This window comes from Artemia sp. Qi Xiang Cuo, chromosome 21 (genome assembly GCF_049724085.1).
Source record: "Artemia sp. Qi Xiang Cuo chromosome 21, ASM4972408v1, whole genome shotgun sequence".
In the NCBI taxonomy this organism is placed as follows: domain Eukaryota; kingdom Metazoa; phylum Arthropoda; class Branchiopoda; order Anostraca; family Artemiidae; genus Artemia; species Artemia sp. Qi Xiang Cuo.
In genome coordinates, this window is record NC_142814.1 from 11,340,327 (window position 1) to 11,360,961 (window position 20,635).

General features: G+C 33.7%; 1 protein-coding gene across 1 annotated transcript in view; it reads right to left on the reverse strand.

Moving 5' to 3' along the window:
- The window catches only part of LOC148939235 (uncharacterized), a 271,064-nt gene that overhangs the window by 52,995 nt on the left and 197,434 nt on the right, over positions 1-20,635 (reverse strand). The window contains exons 7-9 of the mRNA XM_089106820.1: positions 16,192-18,079; positions 13,431-13,658; positions 2,411-2,558 (exon numbers count right to left, since the gene is read on the reverse strand). Of these exons, the coding sequence (XP_088962946.1) occupies positions 2,411-2,558; positions 13,431-13,658; positions 16,192-18,079 (2,264 nt within the window). The remainder of the gene's footprint in view (positions 1-2,410; positions 2,559-13,430; positions 13,659-16,191; positions 18,080-20,635) is intronic.

The following is a 20,635-nucleotide window of genomic DNA, read 5'->3' on the forward strand; positions in this document are numbered from 1 at the left end:
TATTAACGCATTAATCCAAATTAGTACGCAGTGCATTAATACACGCATTAAAACACATAAACAGATTAACGCATTACTGCATTAACCTTTTTATTGGTGTGTCTGAGCGTTTAATAGTCTTCAATTGCTCTTTAAACAGATTAAGCAATCTAATCAATTGGTGGATTAAATACTTTTAATCCCAAAAGGTTAATCTAGGCTAATTGGACGCACATTCAAGATTGTATTATAGCATCATGAATAAGTCTTTCTAAATAAAGCAACAATATTGAGTAAATTGAACAGGAATCGCTGTACATTGCTGTCAAATGTACTAAAAACTTTGTACACAACCTAAAATGCTAAGATAGCTTGAATTAATATAGAAATTAGTGCCATTACGAAAACCTAGAAGTTAGTATAGATTTTGTTATTAGCAATAATGGCATAATAAGATGCTTTTATGACATAGTGTAACCAAACATAGAATAAAAACAATAATAATATGACAAAAAAAAATAATTCTAGTAGGCACAGAATACAGCTAAACTTCTCCGTTTGCTTATAGGTTCAACTTCTATCGTTTTTTAATTATTAAATTTTTTATTTTCATATTTCATTTTATTCATATTTATAGTTATTTGCTAATTATTTTCTACGTATTTCCTGGTTGTATTTTGCCTAATGTATAGTTTCCCTCCCCTCCTTCTTCTATTTTACTTCTGTCTTTTAGTAAAACAAGCAATATTATACATTCTGAATACGGAGCTTAGGAGAAAGGCTATGTCGTAGTATTTTTCCTATATTCTGTAGTTTATAATATTTGGAATGGTATTAAAAAAAAAATAGTTTTAAATCGTTTTAGAAATGACTATTACTTCATTTCCAGAGAAAAATTTATTCTAGTAGGTACTGAATACAGCTAAACTTATCCGTTGGTTTGTAGGTTCAACTTCTATCATTTTTTAATTATTTAATTTATTTATTTATTTGTATTTATTATTTATTTATAATCTTTTTTTTGATTTTTTTATATAAAGGTGACCAAAAGTATAAAATGACCTACCCTAAAAGTGAGAACCTGTTAAATACCTCTCAGATTATATACCCTGGCCATCTAATTTGATATTTCGTTGATATTTAATTTTCTGTAATTATCGTTACTTTTATCAGGGAAATGCTGACTTTAAGGCCTCAAACATATTTATTTTTATTTCCTCAAATTTATTTCCTCAAACATATTTATTTTATTTCCTCAAACACCGTAGTAGTCAGCAATTGAGATACTTTCCTTTAATTTTACACACTGCACAAACACATGACTTTTTTTCAAGCAGGACAATATATAAAAAAATATAAAATAAATATATAAAAAAATATAAATACACTACATAAAAATATAAAAATAAATATAAAAAAAAGACAATATAAAAAAATATATAATTTGACCAAGTGAATAAGGTCTTATTCGCTTGATAATGTTGTTTGGGAAAACGTTGCTTGCAAACAGGAGCGTAATTTTCTATGAGAGAGGAGGGGGGGAAGCACCTCCAAGACATCGATTTGCCTCGGTTTGCCCACGGTTTGCCCCCACATAGTCCTTTAAAGGAGTATGTGTCTCATTTTTCAGTTTTCACTGTCATTTTCACTTGATTTAGGAAAATTGGCTCCAACTTTGCCCTCCCCCTCCAGGATTTTGGGGAAGTGTACTAAATGTGTTTGTGATTTAATATATGTATGTGTGTTCTTGTTGTTATATTTTTAGGAAGACTACACAGATTAGTGTTATGCTAGATTGTATGTCAAAATAAGTCGAAGTCTTAGTTCCAGGAGACTTTGATTAGTTTAACACTAAAGTAGTGCCATCTATGTGCCAGCAAACCTGGTCGTAACTAGAAATTTTTTCTCCTGGAGGGGTATTCTGTCTTATTTCTTAGGATTTTTTTAGGGTACAATGAGCTTCCTTGGGAGGACTAAGCAACGCCCTCCCCCTCAGTTTTTCCTATAACGAGGCAACTGCAGGGGATTTCAGTTTTTAGCCTCATAATGGCTGAACAAAATTTTTCCTTATTCTTCGTATTCAATCTGAAATATAATTTTGAGTTTACTGCCATCTTAACTGCCATCTTTATAGCTTAACTGCCATCTGGCCAATTTTGATAAACAACAAGATTTACCTCCTCCCATTCGAATGAATTGGAATCAAGAATATGTCACTGTCAGGGGTCTATGTGTTTAACCCTCCCCCTGGAAACCACCGAAAAATACTGCAAAAGTTTTCCACAAGGGGGGGGGGGTATAAGGGGGATTTGTCTCGGAAGGGTATTTGCCGGGAGGTTTTCTGCGGGGGGTATTTTACGGGATGTATTTCCCTAGGAGTTAAAAAAGCTCCCCACTGTCAGAAGTAGATGAAGAGTGTTCAGTTACTCGCCTCAAAATTTCTGGCTTCCTGTCAATCTCCTTATCCTTAGCTAGACTTCTCTGGTCTTTATCAACAGTTATTTCTTCGATCTTAACCCTTTCCAGGGTCTCAATTGCATCTTGTTCAACCAATTGTACTTCAGTGACATCAGTATCTGCTTGAAAAAGAGGGATTCAAATCACAATCCAATAAACTTATTTAAAGCTATTTAAAGAAATAAATTACAAATGTATACTAAATTATAAGGAAACTAACAATGAATTTTAAAAAATAGTTAAAAAGAATGGTTTAACTAGTCTTTAATAATGACCTACACGACCTAAGATTTGTAAGAAAGAAGGTGTAAATTCGTTGCTAAGCTGTCCAAATAGTTGAGAGTCTGCAATTTTTTTTTTTAAATTTCTCTCTTAAAAGAAATAGTTTCCTTATTCGCAGTAAATCTAATATAATGTACATTATATATATATATATATATATATATATATATATATATATATATATATATATATATATATATATATATATATATATATATATATATATATATATATATATATATATATATATATATATATATATATATATATATATATATATATATATATATATATATATATATATATATATATATATATATATATATATATAAGCTAATAAACTTTTTGATGATACTTTTTGATGACTTTTTGATGATATGCATGACACCTAAAAAATATTGTCAATAATAAATGGATTTGGAATGTATGTTTTCTTGATAACTGGCCTAATTCCATAGATTTTTTCTTAAAGCTCGCACTTTCAAAAGTTTCTAATTGTCTATTTTTGATTTTCGGATTTCTTTCAACTAGAGGGATATTTCAGCTGTTTTCTTTCATTCTAAAAGTAATTGACAACTCGCTCTGTTGGTGGAAACACTGACAAACATAAATTCTGTCATCATTGTGCCTAAGGGTCGTATCCAAACTCTTCTGGGATAATTGCCAAAACTGCTTTCTAAGTTATTATCAAAGGGGGGATCAGCCGTTAAATCAAAATTCAATCACGCCTTGATCGCCCAGCTGGCCGAAATCGCTCTATCCTCCCTTTGAGATCAGCTTAGCAAATGATTACTGCATACAAGAAGAGTGGAAGTGTCTGATACGGATGACTGGAATAATGATGATTAAAATTCACCAAAGAAATGATTTAGTATAAAATATATTAATGTATATATTAATATAAATAAATGTTCTATGCGACTTTGGCCCCAAACATATATCAAAATAAAACTCAATTTTCATTTCACAAAAGCAGTCTGTAATCATTCATATTTAAGGTGAAGTTCAATCATTGATGTCGCAGTCACATCAATCGTTTGCTAAGCTGTTCTCAAAGGGAGCATCAGCAGGTTAATGGATCTTCAGTCACCCCTCGATGGTCCCACCGGCCAAAAATGGCTCTGATCCTCTCTTTGAGAAAAGCTTAGAAAATGATTTTTGGATATTATCCCAGAAGAGTGGAAATGTCTGATACGAGTGACTGTCACATAAATTATTGAAATTTCCTAAAAATATAATTTAGTATAAAATACATTAATGAAACTCTCAAATATAAATGTTCTATACAACTCTAGCCACAAACATATATCAAAATAAACCTCAATTTTCATTGCGCAAAAGCAGTCCGTAACCATTCATAAAATAAATAAATTGCATATTTTATTCCTTGTTTAATTATATACAACCCTCAAAAATAAATGAAGTTTCTAAACAATGTTGGTCGCAAATATATAACTAAATAAAAACTAATTTTCAGAAATTGTAGTCTTTAATAAATAAAATAATATAGAAATGTGCAGATATAATTTGGAAACCAGAAATTGTTGGTTTTTGCGCTCAGTTGAGTAGCCAAATTGGCCACAGCATTTGGCAAAAAACATGTTTTATTGTTGCTGAATCTCATCAAAAGCCGCTATCAGATCCTGGGGGCACTCCTCCAATACTTAGAATAACCCCTACTGAATGAGCAAAAAAAAAACTATAATGATCAGGTTTACGTCTCTTTAAAATTTCAGCCTACTGTATACAGAGGGATAAGGGAAAATTCTTCCTAAGGACTTTCGCAGGACCGTAAATCAGGAATATTGTGCGAAAATTTTTGAAAATTTACAAATATCTGAATGTTTAAACAAACAAACTTTCTGAAAAATATCCCCCTCTCCCTCCCCCATCCTTATAAAAATACTTAATCTCAAATGCCCTGAATGATAGATGAAATAGAAAAATATAGTGAAAAGCTGCTTCCTGTGCTGAATCATGTTAAAATATCATATAAGGGTGTATTGTTAATTAAATCTAAAATATTGATTTTCAAATGCAAGGCAGTATCAAAGAAGTGACGGTTATGGATTTTTAAACTTAAAGAAACTATATATATATGGAAAAATTAAGCATTTAAGAAAAAAAACGTATCTACTAAATATGTTTGAAACACAATTTAGACGAGAAAGGCAGTGCCGCCGATTCATAAGAATTTTAGAGGGCAATGTCTTTTCTTAATTTATTGAAAATGAAGAAATAAAAAAATATTTTAAAATCTAGGGGGGCGCTTTGTAATCCACCCACCCCTAATCCACACCCTTGCATAAGAGATGTGTTTATAGTAGGAACAGACGGTATGGTAAAAAGTTAATATTGCTATATTATAGTGGGAGGAGGATTGACTTTTGTCGCCCAAATCCACAGAAACCAATTTTTCACGATAATTTTCGTTTTCACCCAAAAAGAACATGAAGTTTTGGCAAACAGAAATCAGAATTTTGAAATATAATAAAACAAATTTTAAAAGTATTTCAGCATAAAAAATGTCTTTTTACGTTTCTAGAGAAAATTTTCAACCTTTCACAAACAAAACACAAATGAAAATATATAAACTTATATTTATACTTATTTAATAACTATACATTTTTTTGTTTAAAAGGATTTTTTAAGTTTTTGTAGTTTTTTTTTTCTCTGCTCTGGTTTGTTAATGGCATAATCAGCGGCAGTGGGCGTGGCATAATTAGCGGCAGTGGGCAGAGTTGTTAAATAAATTAATTGTGATTCACTTTGTTCTCTACTTCGTATTTTGTTCACCACTTTTTCTCGCTATTTTCGTGTTTGGTCCCAGTTTATCTTTCCTTCTTCATTCTTTGCACTAAAGACGACTTAGTGGAGGCTCTTGGAAAAATAATTGCAAATTCTTCAGTAGAAAAATGTCATTTTTTCCCTATAACTGTTTTATAATTACAAACAGGAAGAAAGATAAGATATAATAGTTAAGTTTGAAAGTTATTCGTTGCACGAAGATACTTATTATCAAAGGATGGTAGAAAATTTTGGATTTTAAAATACAATAAAGACAAATTTGAAAAACATTTCTTCATAAAAAATGTCTTGTTACGTTTTTAAAAGGAAATTTTCAATCTTTTACAGACAAAAAACAAATTAAAACTTATTTAGGTGTAATTCATTTTGTTTTTTGCTTAGTATTTTTCAGTTTTTGTATTTGGTCCGATTTTATCATTGATTTTCTGTTTGTTTGTGCTATGAGACAGCTTAGTGGAGGTCTTTGGTGAAATAACTGCATATTCTTCACTAACTGGGATTTTTTTTTCTCTTAAACTGCTTTAATATAAAAAAGTAAGAGAAAAAGGAAGTAATGGTTAATTTTGAAATATATATGCTTTATGACGATATTTAATTGGCAATTTATTACATTTTTAAGGGGAATTTATGAATCGGAGGAATATTTCGAGAGGGGAAGGGAAGAGTGTTTTACAAGTTGAAGTGCTTTATTCTCGGAACCCTGTGGAACGCCTTCTGGAAAATGGAGATGAGCATTTGGAAAACCTTCCAAAAGCCAGACACAGATCTTAACACGCAAAAAGTGTATAATACTATACGTTATATTATAATTATTTTTATTTATATTATATATTTAGTTATTACAATTATATTATATATATTACATATTTTTATAGTTATAATACCATATTTTTTTTGTATAATACGTAGAATTAAGAGTTACTGGCTTTAAAATTCAATTTCTTTAAAAATCTTTAAAATCGGCCGATTCTTTAAAAATCGGCTGAAAATTTGGTGATATTTGTAAAACCTCTTGCAGTTCAAAATACCACCAAGAACGGGTAATAAGAGTGGGTTATCTTCACCGTTTCCTAAAATATTTGCGCGGAATATATGTTACCTCACACACCATCCTTAATTGGGAGGAGAGAAGAAGAATCTTTGGCAAAAATTATAGAAGCCCTGGGTCTAACTGTTACAGATTTTGCCTAATTTTGCTATCTTGATCTTTCTGCCCCCTTTCCAAAATATATTTCAGATGCTACTGATGTGCATAATCTAGCGTGTGCATGTTGTCGAAGTCAATTTTTTCTTATAGGGATAGGTACTTGCATAGATGGAAGGGGGGACTCTTCGCTGGTATTCCTGGAGCCCTATGGAATGTATTCAACATTATGTTCCACATATTTTACTAAATTTGCTTTTTTTTTCATGTTTTTCAAGTTTGTGACCCAACCCTCTATTTATAGTAGATAATTTGTTAAACCACATTGGCGTGACGTAACATAAAGAAAGAAAAACGAGCAAAAATGCGGTTTTTAAAAGCCAAATGTGACAAAACACAAAAAAACGAATATTTCGAGGGGACGAACGCCTCTCTGCGTCAGCGCGAAACGAAAAAATATAATCAATGAGAGTTCCAAAGAAATAACCAACAAATAAAACGCGGAAAATCAATGTGAAGGTGAAAAAACCAATGAAAAAAAAACCAAAAATTTAAAAGATGAATAAAATTCAATAAAAGCCAATATTTGGAAGGAATTTTAACCAAATACCTAACAATAATAAAAGTGAGTCATTCACCAATATCCGTGAATTGCAAAGAAATTCAAAATTGAACCGCCATCGACGGATACTAGCGAATAACTGAGAAACTCTCATTGCTTTTTTTCGTGTTTCGAGCTGAAGAAGAGAGGTGTTTGTCCCCTCGAAATATTCGCTTTGTTGTGTTTTGTCAGTATTTTCATTTGACCTTTAAAACCCCATTTTTGTTCGTTTTTCTTTCTCTATTTATAGTATCGAAAAATTTATACAAATTTTGCACATTCCATGTGTTGATGTAAAGCCATAGATCTTTCGTAACTTAAAGACTGACTGTTATGTTATTTTAAGTTCGTACCCTCCTGATTTAATATCTTTGGGTATGGCTATAAAAGCTTAACTCAAATTCACGGATTACAAGCTCATACAACATTGGCAATTGGTGAGATAGGAACTTCAGTAAATAAAGATGTGAAGAAAGAAAGAAACTGGCGTTCTCTCTCCCTTATTTTCTTGTATTCCTTGTTTTCTAGGATTTTGTTGTTATTGTTTTTTGTTAATTTTAGTTAATTTTGCTATTATTACTATTATTATGACTAGATTTTTTGTTTTGTGTATGTCCTATTATTTACAGACACAACCTTACGAGCTCTACTCTTTGAGGGGGTTAATGTTTTTTTTTTTTTATTATACTAAATAAAGTTAAAGTTAGCATCGCCATTCATGGGTGTACGTAGCTTCTTCTCTAAGGGGAGGGGGCAGCCGATTCTGTAATGAAGGGCTGGGGTCTGAAGTTGTATTGGCAGTTCACAAAGCCTTACATTGCCAGCATGTTCTATAATGCCCATGAAATCTTTATTAATAAGTAATCACCAAAAACCATTAAATTATTAATAGGCTTCAGCATTAATCTTCTTGGATTAGAACTAAGTCTTTCCAAGACATTATGGATAATTGCTTCTGTTTGGCTTTTACTCTGTCATTCCAGCTGTTTATATCAAGCTTTTTCAACCATTATTTGAATAAAACTACGTTTTCTAAAGAGTTAAAGAGGCTGAGTTACAATGTCGAACCTTAAAACGTACAGGGATTAGGAGGCACAGTTGGGGGGCTGCCGCCCCCAAACCCCCGCTTTCGCAGCCTTTAAATAAAAAAAGTTTTTTAAACTGAAAGTAAGGAGCGACATTAAATCTTAAAACGAACAGAAATTATTCCGTATATGAAAGGGGCTGTGCCCTCCTCAACGCCTCGCTCTTTACGCTAAAGTTTTTATTGTTGAAAAAAAGAGCTGTGAGAACGTCAAACTTTAGCATAAAGAGTGAGGCGTTGAGGAGGGCACAGCCCCTTTCATATATGGAATAATTTCTGTTCATTTTAAGATTTAATGTTGCTTCTTACTTTCAGTTTAAAAAACTTTTTTTTTTTTTTAAAGGCTGCAAAAGCGGGGGGTTTGGGGGCGGCAGCCCCCAACTATGCCTCCTAATCCCTGTACGTTTTAAGGTTCGACCTTGTAACTCAGCCTCTTTAACTCTTTAGAAAACGTAGTTTTTTTCAAATAATTTCTGCACGTTTTTGTACAGTTTATTACTTATTATTGCTTGACTAACTGTTAGCTGATCGTGTCAGGAGTTAAAGTTGGGGGGCTGCCGCCCCCAAACCCCCCGTTCATGAACATTCTTGTGTTAAGGCTTTTAATTCCTGTATACTCAAATCACGTCGTACAGTGTGCCTCCTAATCCCTGTACGTTTTAAGGTTCGAACTTGTGACTCAGCCTCTTTAACAGCCCCCCAACTGTGCCTCCTAATCCCTGTACGTTTTAAGGGTCGACCTTGTAACTCAGCCTCTTTAACTCCTTAGAAAACTTAATTTTTTTCAAATAATTTAAAAAAGAAACTGAGTTTCTTTTTTAAAGTTTAAATTCAGCATATAAAAAATTTGCTCTGATGGTGAATTGAACCTGGGTTTTCCGACTGACAGTCTGGAGTATCAACCGCTGGACTAAACAGACACAATTGTAATTGTTTTTTAGTAAATGGCATCTATTTTCGACGAAAGCAAATTCCCACAAAACTTGATATTTGGTTTTTGGAAAACAGGAAAGGAGTGATCGGATTGAGCTGAAATTTCAAGGATAAGCTCCAAGGCCCCAGGAAAGGTTATCCTCTAAATTTCAGCCCGATCAGACAACGTTAAAGGGGGGCTGTGGTGGGAAAATTTAACATGGGCTATTATAGGAAAACGAGGTTTTTCGTAAATGTAAATTCGGGGGATAATTTTTTCGATCTGAAAATATCAAAAGGCCCTAACAGGTTAAATTCTGCTTCGAATGAGTCCTTATTCACTCGGATCAGTTGCCAATTGTGGCCTGTAGGCGTGGATAAAAAAAAAAAGAAATAATGAATTTTAAATGCCTATATTTGTTTATTTGAAAATAGAGAAGAAGTGATCGGATTGAGCTGAAATTTCAAGGATAAGCTTCCGGGCCCTAGGAAAGCTTAACCTCAAAATTTCAGCCCAATCGGACAACGTTAAAGGGGGGCTGTGGTGGGAGGGTCGAAATTTTCGGCCCAGTTTACCCCATGAAGACAAAGTTGGAGGAGGATGAAATTTTGCAGGTTTCTTAGTTTCAGCTTGGGCTACAAAATGCGATTACCGCCGTCTCTCTGCGACCTCTAGGACCTGAAATCGCTTAACATTGTGGTGGGTCGCCTCTTTATAGAGGCACAAGTGTGCCTCCTTGATCTACCTTTAGTCAACGGTTTTTTTTCAGCCATCTACCTTTTTATACTGCTTTTTCAACCATGTGTTGTTCAATCATCTGCTTTTTCAGTCATATCTAGTGTAAATTTGAAGTTCTAGGGGGGAGGGTGGCACCTGCCCCCCTCTCTGCCCCCTTTCCATACGCCCATATCACCATTTTTACTGTAGAATTTGGCGACTTCATTAAAAAGTTTAAAATTCGAAAGTGAATTGTCAATCTGCATTTTGGTATAGGAAACAATTTCTGTGTGACTAATAATTGCCTCAAAAATTATCTTTTTTTTAAAAGTTAAAATCTAGTCTATACATAGCAGGTATACGTGCTTGGAAAAACCTTGACAGTCTGAGAGGACTGGTTGACCTTAAGTTAATGTTGATAGTATGATCTGGAATTCTTTGCCCTTTCCTAAATTGAAAATCCCCCCACCCCCACTCAAAAAATCAACTTATAAAGGATATTTTGTTCCAAAACATAAGAGAACTGACCTCTTGCCTTCTCTACGTTGCCCAACTCCCCCCCCCCCCAAAAAAATAAACACTCGTTAACGAAATTTTATTCCAAAAATTATGGGAACTAACCCCTGGCCCTCTAGATTTTTACGCAGATTTTTTAAAGTCGAAATATGTCTAGAAATTTTGGTCTCTAAAATATTTTAGGGAAAATCACAGATCATGGGCTTTTCACTAACTATGAGACCAGTTATTTAGAATAAAAAAAACTTCCATGGATGAATCTGGAGCCAAAATTATGCCCAAAAATGTATTTTCATGCTCAACGGCATTAAAACGTTTACCAAAATCAGCAGGCACGAGATGGTGTTGATTGATGTTCTTTTTGACACTAGCACCGTTTTCTACTCTTACAAATTTTCCATACTCTTTGCTGACTTACACTTTGTAAACTCTTTTCTTTTTTCTAAACGACCTTACCACCGGGTATCATTAAACAAGCGATAATTACTTCCTCTATTTTCCAGGCATTAAATATTTCTTTACTTGGATAAATTAAAAGGAAAAAAAATCCTTTTAGAATTCTCCTTCACTAGAGAGATACGAGCATTTCATAAGAAAAGAGAAAATTTTCCAAGGAACTTGCGATGTCACGAATATATTTTTTAGTAGCCCATTTCCTTTAGGGATTTAGAAACTTGGTAAACTTTTTCGAAATTTTCAGAAAATAAATAGAACAAGAGTAAAGGGGAATTAAATTGTAAAGAAAAGAAAATATCTTCTTAACATTTGGAAAAGAAAGTTCAATAGAAAATCTGAACAAATAAGCCCTAAAAGAATCGGTAGTTTTTTTTGCATATTTTTTCACTTTTTTGTACTTTTAGCTATTTTAACGAATAAACGAAGTGGAAAATTCTCTAAGAAAAGAGTTTGAGAGTTTTGTTAGTTTTTTTTATTTTAATATAAATTATGTATGCTATACGTTTATCTAAGCATTTTTTTATTTTGGTATCTGTGGCCATAATACTTTACTCATATCTATTTTTTATATAGAATATATCCATTATTTTATATTTAAAATCTCCGTCGTGTAAGTGGGAACTAATCAACGACTTTTAAGTTTAAATTTAAAGAGGGGTTGACCAAAGGCTCCGCAGCTTTACTTGCTGCAAAGCCTGAGTATCGTTTTGGTATACTTTTTCTCGTGAGATCGATTTTGTTATAGACCACAAACCTTAAAATAGTAGACCCCAATTCGTGTTTATACCACGCGATATCTATGCGCCCTTTCTTTGTAGGTATAATCCCCCTGAGACGAATTTCCATAGTTAATAAATGACTTTTGTATAATGCCCGGGCCACATTTATGTATAATGCCCGGGCCACACTGTTTGTGGATCAAGTCAAAGTAACGCATGAATACAGATCTGAAAATGCATTCCGTGCGCAATTTGGTGAGTTGGGCTGTGCGCAACTTCCAAGGGTAATCTGTATGATTTAGCAATCAGAGTGAAGGTTTAAGACATACATTTTTAAAATTAGAAAATATGGAACAGCATTTGAAGATTTAAAGCATTTAGGACATTTGAGGATTTAAGATTCAAGTAATCTATATGGAACAGCATGATCTTCGTGTTTGACGAATCAAAGTGAATATTGAAGGTATGATTTTCGAAATTAAAAAACATGGACCACCATTGGAAGATTTAAGGTGTTTATGGCATTTGAAGAGTGAAGGCACGGAAGGTTTACAACATCTATATGGAACAGCATAACCTTTATGGTTGACGAATCACAGTGAAGATTTAAGGCATAATTTTTTGAAATATGAAACATCATTTTAACATTTATGTCCTGTATTGGGGCAGTGGGTTTGACCTTAGCTTGGTAATACTACTTTGAAGATTTAAGGTTTAAGACATACATTTTTAAAATTAGAAAATATGGAACAGCATTTGAAGATTTAAAGCATTTAGGACATTTGAGGATTTAAGATTCAAGTAATCTATATGGAACAGCATGATCTTCGTGTTTGACGAATCAAAGTGAATATTGAAGGTATGATTTTCGAAATTAAAAAACATGGACCACCATTGGAAGATTTAAGGTGTTTATGGCATTTGAAGAGTGAAGGCACGGAAGGTTTACAACATCTATATGGAACAGCATAACCTTTATGGTTGACGAATCACAGTGAAGATTTAAGGCATAATTTTTTGAAATATGAAACATCATTTTAACATTTATGTCCTGTATTGGGGCAGTGGGTAAGGCACGGAAGGTTTACAACATCCATATGAAATAGCCTAATCTTTATGGTTGGCGAATCACAGTGAAGATTTAAGGCATAATTTTTTGAAATTAGAAAATATGAAACAGCATTTGAACATTTACCTCCTGTATTGGGGTAGTGGGTTTGACCTTAGCTTGGTAATACTTACTACTTTGAAGATTTAAGGTTGAAGGCATACATTTTTGAAATTAGAAAATATGGAACAGTATTTGAAGATTTAAAGCATTTAAGGCATCTGAAAATTTAAGGTATCCGTATGGAGCAGCATAATTTTTATGATTGATGGATCAAAGTGAAGGTTTAAGGTTTAAGGCATAATTTTTTGGAATTAGAAAATTTGAAGATTTAAGCAGACTGAAAAAAAGAAGACTGAGTATCAGAGCACCTTAATTTTGTCATGACTGCTACTCAGCTTATTTAATTGATATTCCATGCGTTTGTTAGCTTACTGTAATTTTCAGTTAATTTTACTAATTATTTACCAAAAAATTTGACCTCAAAACCATAACTTAAAAGCCAATAAATTTAAATTTTAAATTTGTCAACGCCTATTACCTTAATTCAATTTACCACGGAATAACCTTGACTGAGAAACTCGCCGAATTTCTATGTGTTCCACATTTCATGCAACCTATTTCGACTAGAACATTAAAAGCTTACCTTTCATTTTTTCTTCCTCAAATGACTTCACATTGGCATCAACTTTCTGAGGAGTAGCTGATTCGACAAATTCTGTTGCTGAATCAATTTCTTCTTTTACTTCCTTAATCACTTCACTCGACTTATCTGGCAAGAGCTCACTAATTATTTCCTTTTTTTCGGTCGCTTCCTCAATGAGAGGTTTAATGGGAATTTGGTCTTGATTTTCAACGAATGCTTCTCTCGTCTCTGTAAGTTCAAAGAAATATTATTTGAGAAAGAATTTCATCTAACAAAGCGGTGGGCAGTCAGCAACCCGCAGATTACGTGTGGCCCGCCTTAAATATTTTACCGGCCCGCAAGATTCATCACATTCTCAAAAAGTATAGTGGGCAAAGTATTGGAAATCAATGACATAACTTATTCTTATTATATTCAAAATCAACTTTCGAAATTATGAGAAAAAACTTACTTTGGCTTAAAAGCATTTTAAGCCAAGCATTTTGAGTCAAAAAATAAGTTTTATAGCACATACATTATGAAAAAGAAATTTTCTAGTTAGGGAAAATCTTGGAAAAAAATTGTTAGTCTTTTGGTTACATCTGCAAATAGTTTTTTTTTTGAAAATGATATTAATCAAACATAAAACACGCTCAAACACAACGGACGCTAACCTTCAACAACAGTTTGATGAGCTAACACGCAATATTGGGGATAACAACGTTAAAAAACCTCCAGGGCCATTGCTGACACATAGGGCGAGAATTGGCGTCTCAGTTGCTGCGTCTTTGTTTACAGGGACAAGTGGCCACCTTGTAGCCCTAACTTTTGGTACCATTTTGGTAACCAGGAAAAAGGTTTTTTTTTCGAAAATAATATTAATCAAACATAAAACACGCTCAAACACAACGGACGCTAACCTTTAACAACAGTTTGATGAGCTAACACGCAATATTGGGGATAAAAACGTTAAAAAACCTCCAGGGCCATTGCTGACACATAGGGCGAGAATTGGCGTCTCAGTTGCTGCGTCTTTGTTTACAGGGACAAGTGGCCACCTTGTAGCCCTAACTTTTGGTAGCGTTTTGGTAACCAGGAAAACTTTTAAATCTTTTAAAATGTCCATTTAAAGGAATAACTATAGAAATTAAACTCCATCACTTAAGTGGGTGAAATTAACAACTTAAAAATGACAGCTGTTAACATTTAAGTTTTCCGTTGCAACATATTGGTTGTTTGTTACCAAATTGCCAGATTTTGGTATACCAAACTCCAAAGAATTACCAAAAAATACCAAATTACCAATTACCAAATACAGAAAAGCCAAGGTACAGGTTTAACATTGCAATTATAATGAATTTGAATAAACCGGAAGATAAGCCTTGAAACCTGGATTAGGATAAAGAAAGTCAGAAACTATGGCTCTGTAACGTAGGACTTCCGAAAGCTTAAGGATCAGTAAATTCTCCTGGGAAATAGTCTAAAGATAGTTTAAGCAACTGTTTTAACAAGAATGTATCAAATATTGAGTGCATTTGGCATTATGTGACATTATTTAATGTCAAATATAATGACATATAATGTCAAATATAATGATAGTTTAAGCAACCGTTTTAACAACCATGTATCAAATATTGAGTGCATTTGGCATTATCTGACATTATTTAATGTCAAATATAATGACCAAATATGACAAATTCGGTTCGATCGCACGGTAAAGGCCTTTAGTGAAAGACAGTTTAAGATACTCAGGTTAAGCTTAAAGGATTCTGCAGGATTGTGCTTTATCTGCAGGATTGTGCCAACCAAATTGTGCTTTCTGGCAATCAAGCGAGGCTCAAGTAAAAACTAGGATGTACTCCAGTTGGGTAGGATAAAATAATAAGAATATATTTTGACCTAGAGATATATGGGTCAAGCTTAAATGATAAAGCTTGGGATAAAGGATAAAAGCTTAAAAGGGTTAAAACAAGTTACGAATATACAGGTCAAACTTAAACGACAAAGAAAATTGGCTTCATGTGGAGAATTGTGCCAACCAAATTTTGCTCTGTGGCAGTCAAGCGAGGCTCAAGTAAAAACTAGGATGTACTCCAGTTGTGTAGGATAAGATAATAAGAATATATTTTGACCTAGAGATATATGGGTCAAGCTTAAATGATAAAGCTTGGGATAAAGGATAAAAGATTAAAAGGGTTAAAACGAGTAACGAATATACAGTTAAAGCTTAAGTTTTCTTTATCGTTTAAGTCAAGCTTAAACGATAAAGAAAACTGGCTTCATGTGGAGGATTGTGCCAACCAAATCATGTTTTCTGGCAATCAAGCTAGGCTCAAACAAAAAATAGGATGCGTTCCATTTGGGTGGGATAAGAAAATAAAAATATATTTCAAGTAAATGGTGGCTTCTCTGTACTTTTACCCGGGGACCCCAGGGACATGCTGACGGTTTTGACAATCCAGTGATTATTGTTTAAGCCTGGAATAGATTTTCATCCAATTTCTGAAAACTGTTTTTTTTTATTTCTGAGAGATATCGTTTGAGAATGACTGTGTTGCCTTCATACGTCTTCAAGAAATACTTTATTCTTTTATGGGAGGGGAGAGGGTTTTTTATAGGCTTTCGAATCTTAGAAAACAAAGAACATTAGAGTCTATAAGGCAAAGCCTATAAAGACTATGCCTTAATTTACATGTTCATTAACACAATTCAGGGTTTCTTGACATGTACCTTGTACACTCAGGACGGAAATAATTGACTTGAAAGTATAATATATTTTTACCTTCAGTTACTACAGTTGCTCCATCGGTGGTAGCTAATGTAGCAAGAACTGGTGCAGCTGCTCCCGGCCTGACTCCGCTTCTTCCTCGAATTCCTTTTGATTTTGGAAGTTCTTCTTCATCAGGTTGTACGACCTCTTTTACCTTTTGCTTTGATGGTGTTGCTTGTTGCTTCTTCTGTTCTGGTTTCTTCTTTTCTTCTGGTTTTTGTTTTATCTTTCTGACTACCGTTTTTGTTTCAGTTCGAGTGTCTGCTGTTTTTGTTGGTGCCTTAGGGGTCGCTTTTTGGTTTGGCTCCTCTTTTGGCTTGGTTACAGGAGTGCTATCACGAGAAGCTTCTTTGGCCTTTGGCTTTGCAATTGGCTTTGGTTTGGCCGTTGAGGCTTCAGTTGAAATACCTCCAACGGGTTTCACGTCGGGTTTCGTGACAGGTTTTGGTCTCAAATCCGTTTTTTCAATTGGCTTCTGATCAGTTTTTTCGATAGTTTTTTGTTTTGATTTTATAGCTAATTTCACAGGTTTACTTTTTGTTTTTTCACCTTTCAGTTTCTCTTGAAGCTTTGCTTTTTCAGCAACTGTTGGCTTCCCATTCACTTTTTGTTTTTGATTGATTTTTGGCTCCTCTCCTACCTTTGATTTAATGTCCTCGTATAATTTTTCATCAACTTTTGGTCTTTTATCAACTTCCGCTTTCTCATCTTTTATTTCAAGAACCACTGTAGATTCATCTTGTTCAATGCGTGTTCGGTCTTTCATCTCTGTTTCTTTTAGTGTTAACGCTTGGGGTGTTTGTTCTTTTTCAACTACTTGGTTGACATTTTCTAATCTTTCAACCGATTCTTTTTCCATCTCCACTTTATGGGCCAGTTGTTCTGCACTAACTCTTAAATCTACTGGTTTTTCTACTTCACCCGTTGATTCTCTTGAAGTTTTTGACATATCTGCTACTGCCTCATCTTGTTTTATTTCTTTTTCACCAATTTTTTTCTCTGATTTCTTAATTGGTTTAGGCACTTTCTCAACCGTTTTATGTACGGTTTTCTCCGATCTAGCAGTAGATCGCTCTGTTCTTCTTACAGATGCCATTCGTTTGCTGCTTGCAGTAACAGATCTAGCAGAAGATTCAGTGACAGTTGATTCGGCATCTTGGGAATCAAGCTTACTGCTGTCTACGGCTCTTTTATTAGCCTCATCTTTTGTTCTTTTATAGGCTGAGGAGGCGCGGGTATACGTTTCCTTTTTAACACTTCTTCCACTTCTTTCACTGGAGCCAGAAGAGATTTTGGCCTTAATAGGGCTTGGGGTATGAACCTCACTTCGTTGGATGTTTGATATTTGTTCATTTACAACCTCAGCCACTTCACAAATTAGCATTTTTTCTAAGTCCTTGTTGTCAAGTTCATCCAAACTCTTGATAACTTTTTTTTCGCTCTTTTCTGTTTTGCTTTTAATTCTTGGGCTTGAAACGCTGGACGCAATTTTCTGCTTCACAACTTCAACTGTTTCCACTTTGGTTTTCTTTTTATGTTCTTTTTCAGTCTCTCCAATTATCTCATGTAGGGACTTGGCAGTGCAAGTAGAATATCTTAAACACGACAAATGTCGCAATTTGGCAAAGCCTTCGAATATCTTCTGTTGTGGGGTGCTTCCAGGCAGAAGAATTCTTGTGATTTTTTCCTTTGGATCAGACGGCTGCCAAACGAGAAGGACGCAAAGGGATACCAAGCTTGTTACTGGAATTTGGACCTCCCTCTGACCTAGTTTCACACTGAATGACCTGCAGCCTAAACCTATTGCATCTCCAGCTTTCCAAAGTCGTAAGAATTCTTTGACTTCCGCACTGTCTCTCGCCGGATTAAGCACATACATGTCTAATGACCCATGGCCGACCTAAAACAATAAGGAGCTTAGTTTTGAAATGTAGTCAAACAATGGAAAGCTCAACTCTTTCTGGACGGTTTTTTTAATCTAGCCAAAATCTATTAAAAGCCCAACGACAGAGTGAAAAACATTAATTTCCCATGACGGAGAATTAGAAACATTCATGGCTATCCTCAATAAAAATAATAATCCTTGCACAAATGGAAAATTGTACAATAACAAATGACATGAAAGGAATGAAAGGAAATGAAAAGAAAAGAGGAAAGAAACAGACAATAATGATAATTTCTTTGAAAATACTGAGGAGCCCAATCAAAGAAAAACAGAAAGAAATTTAACATAAAAAACAGACCATCGAACCACAAAATCAGTAAAAAGAAGGAACTTGGTTCTAAAATCGCAATCAAAATTACGATTCAGTTTGTAGATTCATACGATACGATTCATAGATTCATACGATTCAGTTACAATTCATAAACAGGGTTATACACATGATTCAATTCAAAGAAGGGAAAACGCTTGAAGGGACGGGGGCCATCTATAGAAAATTTATTTTAGGTCAGTTATCTTTAAATGGATAACTTCATTGTCTTCATTTATCCATTCAGCCTTTGTAAAGATTTGTGATTGTATTATTGAATGTCCTTTTAGGCCAACCGTCTAAGGCTAAACGGAAAGCAGGTAGTCCGCGGTTTGAAGTATGTCGTAAATAAATATTTAAGGGAAATGGGAACTTCCTGGGAGGGTGAAAAGAGGAAGGCTTTGGATAGATTGGGATTGAGGAAGAGCGTGCTTGGTGCTGTGGTGAGTTGTTAGCAGTAGTAGTAGTAGCATTATCGAATGATTTTTGTTAATTTTTGGTTAAAATATATCTTATCTTCAAAAAACTGCATATGTATTTTGTATGTCATTTGAAGCATTTCATGATAGGGACGGGGTTTAATTTAGACCTCAAGCGTACAGCCCTGAATTTATACATTATGCCAAAAATCCTAAATATACATTATTATGCCGAATGATGGCAATGATGATGATATTTAACCCTCTGTACGAAAATGAATGTACTTAAAGGAGTACAAAGAACAAAGTGGAAAAAAAGAACAAAGACATTATAGACAAACACTCAAAGGAATACTATAAGATCTCAACTGCTTAAACTGCAACTGCTTTGAAAAAACGTTATATTATGAGAATATAGTGACTATGTGTCTGGCAACTGGAGAAGACATTCACAAAGACGAACGAATAAAGATTGAGTTAGTTTATCAGATTGTGTCAAATAACTAAATAACTTTGAACCCAAAAGATGACATGAAGGATGAAAAAAGCGTTAATGAGCCCAAAAAGTTCCTAAGGGATAAAACTACACATATATTTGAGTAAATCAAAAGAGGTTATGTGCACCCAAGTCTTAAAGACACGATGTCTGCAATATCTCAGGAGAGGCAGGCTTGGTGGATCTAGTTGGAATAGAATTTAACTAAGCATATTTTCACTGTCATAAAACATAATTAAACAGGAAATTATCTTGGGCATTTTTTCCACAAGAACAGCGGTAAACTGAAAACTGGAAAAATTGTAATAAATTGAATAAACCAAAGAAAACATTCACAAAGACGGATGAATAAACATTGAATTAGTTCACGCTCATATTATGCCTTGAAATTGTCCATAACTGGACCAAAAAAAGACACAAAGGGCGAAAAAAGCATCATAGAGTCCCAGAATTTATCAAGGGTAAATTCCTGTAATGACACTTGCATCTGAATAAATCAAACGACGTTATGTACACCCAAGTTTTCAAAACATGATATATGCAATTTTCCAATAGTGTCTGGCTGGGGGGGGGGGTCAAGTTAAATTAAGATTTAATTGTAGCACATTTTCCTTATCATAAAACATAATTAAATATTAAACTTGCTTGGGTTCTGTCCACTGGAATAGAACTTTACCACTAGATTAATTAAAAAAAACTTTCCAACAAATAAGTTTTTCAAAGAAAGGTAAAAGCCATTTTAAACTTAAGCTCGGGAGATACAAATACCTGTTAAACTCACGACGACCAGAAATTACAACTAAAGAATAAATAGAACCCAAAACGAACAGAACTTAAAATAACAATCACAGGAAAAAATATACAAGAAGTAATAATATAAATGAATAATTAGATCTTAAAGTGACCAATCCTTAGATTAAACAACAAATTCAAGCTTAAAAAGAAAACAAATATAAATGAAACTAAAAACGAACAGAAATTAAATAACAATCAATGCGAACAAACATACAATATATATTAATAAGAGTGGATTTATTTAGATATTTAGGTATTTATATTGATTCAACTTTGTCGTTTAAGGCGCATATTAGTAAACTTAAAGCAACAGTGTCCAGGAATCTCGGTTGTTTGCATAGATTAAAGTTTCTGTTTCCATACCAAATTATGAAAAATTTATATTTTTCATTAATTGATTGTTATTTCCAGTATTGTCCGAGCGTTTGGATGCTGACTTTCCCTTCCCATTTACGAGGACTCCAAATTGTTCAAAATAAATCAATAAGAATTCT